Below are 4,749 nucleotides of genomic sequence, written 5' to 3' on the forward strand. Positions count from 1 at the left end.
AAACTGACTTCCAAAGGGAGCTGCAGGAATTTTTATTATGTCGAGGTGCTTTGTCTAATGATGAACTTTTATATATATTTTTAAATAAAATAAAATGAAAAGATAGCAAAGTAGTACCGGTACGAAATAAGAAGGGTAAAACATTTTTTAAAAGCAACTGCTCTGCCGGCCACCTGCTCCAGTCTCCACAGGGAACGTGCACCCTACGTAATCCAGGATGCCGAACTTGCGGCCTGCGAAATGTCCAAAAACCCATTCATCAACCTGTAAAATATACCGTTCGTACGATCAAAATCGAACGGATAATGTAAATCACAGCGACAAGCACCAGACATGGATCAGGCGGCCAGGAAGGAACCCTAGAGCCCTCCGCTGCCAGTATAAATAGGGGAGCCATTCCGCTCGCCCGAACCCTCCTCTCAGTCCCCTTTCTTCCCCCCGACCGCCGCCGCCGCCGCCGCCTCCTCGTCCTCTCGGTTCCCTCTCCTTCCTTCGAGGTTAGTATCCCCAGCCATCTCCAGCGCGCTTAGATCTTCATCGTTCGAGCGAAGCTCCCGTGTTCTACGCTCGTCTTGGTAGCCTCCAATCCGCGAGCTGGTCGAGTTTTAGGCACTTTTTTCGCGGATGCATCGTTTGTTTGTATAGCGTTGAGAAGGATTTTCTCCATGCTCGTACTGTTGCCTCGATCTGTAGATTCACTACGAAATTGCTAGAGCAGTCGCAAGCGCGAATTATTACTGAATTGTTTCGTTACTTGGTTGAATCTGTCGGTAGATGGACTAGTTTCTCAATTTCGTAGTGTAACTAGTGATTGCAAACTATCTGTTGGTAGATCTAGCCCGATCAGTTTGTAAATCGTCTTCGTGTTGTGTTTCCTAGATCTATCTAGGCCCGCAGTCCGATAGCCTCGACTGCTGATATATTAGTGTTGCAAGTGCATGCCAGTTATTCGTTTTGGTCCGTTTTTGTCTAATTTTTCTGATTGACTGTGCAGTTTGCTTCAGCCATGGGTAAGGAGAAGACTCACATCAACATCGTGGTCATTGGCCACGTCGACTCTGGCAAGTCGACGACCACTGGCCACCTGATCTACAAGCTTGGAGGCATTGACAAGCGTGTCATCGAGAGGTTCGAGAAGGAAGCCGCTGAAATGAACAAGAGGTCTTTCAAGTACGCCTGGGTGCTTGACAAGCTCAAGGCCGAGCGTGAGAGAGGTATCACCATCGATATTGCCCTCTGGAAGTTTGAGACCACCAAGTACTACTGCACCGTCATTGATGCCCCTGGTCACCGTGACTTCATCAAGAACATGATCACCGGTACCTCCCAGGCTGACTGTGCCGTTCTCATCATCGACTCCACCACTGGTGGTTTTGAGGCTGGTATCTCCAAGGATGGCCAGACACGTGAGCACGCCCTCCTTGCTTTCACTCTTGGAGTGAAGCAGATGATCTGCTGCTGCAACAAGGTATAACTTGTTAAAACTCTTCATCCATGAAAGGCCATGTATAGATGTTGCTGGTTGTTTGACTTACTTGAGCTTGCTATATGATCCATTGCTTGATTTCATATTGCTGCACACATATTTTGAATGCAGTGGTCTAATTGTATGCTTGATTTGTACTCCCTCCGTTCCAAAATAGATGACCCAACTTTGTATTAAGTTTGTACTAAAGTTAGTACAAAGTTGGGTCATCTATTTTGGAACGGAGGGAGTAGTACATTTGGATATGCCAGCTTCTACCTGTGGTTTTATGAGATTCCATACTGTCTTTTGTTATCTCATACTGCCATTCCTACAGTTTTTGGGTTTACCAGTTGATTGTTCTGCTGTTCTAAAATTTATGCTCACTTTGTGTGATAAATGCTGCTGTGCAATTTCATTTTTGTTTATGCCTCTTTACAGTAATCATGTCTCTTGCTGTTATCTGCTGGCAATATCTTACAGTGCCATCTTAGTTCTGAGTTTCATTTAACTAAAGGTGTCATTCTACTGCTCTTTGTTATCCTGTACTGCCATCACTGCAGTTTTTTCGTGTAACTAGTTGATTGTTCTGCTGTTCTTAAGTTTATGCTCACTTAGTGCAATCAATGCTGTGGTGCAATTTCTTATCTCTTTATGACTGGTTGTAGTAATCTTGTCTATTGCTGTTATCTGTTGGCAATATCTTACAGTGCCATCTAAGCTGTGAGTTTCATTTAACTGAAGGTGTCATTCTGCTTCTCATTTTTAGATGGACGCCACCACTCCCAAGTACTCGAAGGCTCGTTACGAAGAAATTGTTAAGGAGGTCTCTTCGTACCTGAAGAAGGTCGGCTACAACCCTGACAAGGTTCCCTTCGTCCCCATCTCTGGGTTCGAGGGTGACAACATGATTGAGAGGTCCACCAACCTTGACTGGTACAAGGGCCCAACCCTGCTTGAGGCACTTGACCAGATCAACGAGCCCAAGAGGCCCTCAGACAAGCCCCTCCGTCTTCCCCTACAGGATGTTTACAAGATTGGTGGCATTGGAACTGTGCCTGTTGGCCGTGTTGAGACTGGTGTCATCAAGCCTGGTATGGTTGTTACCTTTGGTCCCACTGGTCTGACAACTGAGGTCAAGTCCGTTGAGATGCACCATGAGTCTCTCCTGGAGGCGCTTCCTGGTGACAACGTTGGCTTCAACGTCAAGAACGTTGCCGTGAAGGATCTGAAGCGTGGGTTTGTTGCATCCAACTCCAAGGATGACCCTGCCAAGGAGGCAGCCAACTTCACCTCCCAGGTCATCATCATGAACCACCCTGGTCAGATTGGCAACGGCTACGCCCCAGTGCTGGACTGCCACACCTCACACATTGCTGTCAAGTTTGCTGAGCTGGTGACCAAGATCGACAGGCGGTCTGGTAAGGAGCTGGAGGCCCTGCCCAAGTTCCTCAAGAATGGTGATGCTGGCATAGTGAAGATGATTCCCACCAAGCCCATGGTTGTGGAGACCTTTGCCACTTACCCTCCTCTTGGTCGTTTTGCTGTCCGTGACATGAGGCAGACTGTGGCTGTTGGTGTCATCAAGGGCGTTGAGAAGAAGGACCCAACCGGGGCCAAGGTGACCAAGGCTGCCATCAAGAAGAAGTAATTCCACAATTGATATCCAAATCACTGTTTCAGACACCAAGCAGTTTTTAGTATTGGCTGAGTTTTGTTAAGGGCATTGTTCGTACTGGGTATATTTTAGCTGTTCAGCTGTTAGTGCTGCATATCGTGCCCTTGGTGGTGTCTGTCTTGTGCCTTTTACATACTGTCCTAATGTAAGCTTCGGTGAAACCTGGATGTTATGAGACCTGGTTTGTGTCTTTTAATACTACCTTGTTGCATTTTATCTGTGTAGATGCTTTATCTAGTGCATTTTTGAAAGACACAAATGCATCTAAACCATTTGTTCTTTTATTTTGAAGGTGTTCTTTTTCTACTTTTTACTTCCTAGTGTGGCAAAACCAAAATTTCAATTTTAAAAGGTTCTAAAAGAAATGACGTGCAGCTCAAATTCAATAGTTTTGACAGCCACGGCGTGCCATTGTGCGGTGGGGTTCCGTTTGCTGTATCTATTGATGCAATTGGTTGCTCCACTTGGTCCAAGAGCACCGACTGATACAACTCCGCTCTTTGTCACTTGGTTTGTGTAGTAGGGATATAAGTTGCAAAAATGCATATGAGCTCTCGGGTGCTACGCCCCCCTATATTCAAAAATAATTTAGTAATTCAAAAAAGTCAAAAAATCCTGGAACTTTTTATGAAATCAAACATAACCAGGTATTGCACTCGTATAAAAAGATTCCAATAGGAAATGACTTTTATTGTATCCGGGGTCAAAGATTTCCCAAAAAATGCTAGATACAAGTACTATTCATGCTATATTGTCGTCATAAATTTTTTTTTTGCCCTGAAGTCAACGAGAATTATTCCTTGGCCAAACATTTTATATGAGTACAATACCTAGTCATATTTGATTCAAAAATATATCCAAGATTTTTTTTGGCTTTTTTTGAATTATTAAATTATTTTTAAATAGGGGGGGGGGGGGGTGTGTGTGTGGAGCACCCAAGTGCTCCTAATCCGCTTTCTATAAGTTGCCGGTATCTTAGAATCAGATGTATATTTGATGCATGAGCATCTCCAATAGCATGTGTATATTTGGATGTCTACATATCCATATAGACAATGGTATAAAAAGATATCCTCGTATACATATCCAGTTTTACAGTAGAATGTCTATATTCTCTCTTCTACATTTTAATATTATTTTATAACTATCATTTTAACAGCGATCAACAATTTACTTATTACATCTGCAAAAAATTGGCAGAAATTTCATATGACAATACATCACCTAAGTAGCAGCAACAATATCAACAAAATCATCAACAATGTCTTGGATAAATAGCATCACCAGCAAAATTCAGCATGCACACATATTTAGCAGCAGCAACAGCAGCGTACAAGGGCTGCGGTTGAGCTATGGACTACGCCTTCACATCGTCCAGGCGTGGACATTGTGAAGGTGGATTTAGAGGATGTGCATGTTTGGACACCCATTTACACGAGCTCACGTTGTGGAAAACTACTATAGACGTCCATATAGACAAGCTATTGGAGATGCTCTAAAGCATGGTTAATATTTGTCAATCCATGATGTAATGGAGTGTCATCAATTGCTAAACGCTTACATTTAAAGAATTGACACATGGTTCGCTTGCCAGCAGTGAAGGTTT

General features: G+C 43.7%; 1 protein-coding gene across 1 annotated transcript; it reads left to right on the forward strand.

Moving 5' to 3' along the window:
• The first annotated feature begins 413 nt into the window (after nt 1-413).
• Nucleotides 414-3,359, forward strand: LOC109783821 (elongation factor 1-alpha). Its single transcript, XM_020342417.4, has 3 exons — nt 414-497; nt 995-1,468; nt 2,235-3,359. The coding sequence occupies exons 2-3, from the start codon at nt 1,007-1,009 to the stop codon at nt 3,114-3,116; spliced, it is 1,344 nt and encodes a 447-aa protein (XP_020198006.1). The 5' UTR covers nt 414-497; nt 995-1,006; the 3' UTR covers nt 3,117-3,359.
• Nucleotides 3,360-4,749: the final 1,390 nt, after the last annotated feature.

Source organism: Aegilops tauschii, chromosome 4, assembly GCF_002575655.3.
Source record: "Aegilops tauschii subsp. strangulata cultivar AL8/78 chromosome 4, Aet v6.0, whole genome shotgun sequence".
Classification (NCBI taxonomy): Eukaryota; Viridiplantae; Streptophyta; class Magnoliopsida; order Poales; family Poaceae; genus Aegilops; species Aegilops tauschii.

Bases quoted from the DNA above. Each gene is read 5' to 3' on its own strand.
- LOC109783821 (XM_020342417.4), top strand. From the start codon at position 1,007: ATGGGTAAGGAGAAGACTCACATCAACATCGTGGTCATTGGCCACGTC. The intron at 1,469-2,234 runs GTATAACTTGTT...TCTCATTTTTAG, and splicing joins TGATCTGCTGCTGCAACAAG to ATGGACGCCACCACTCCCAA.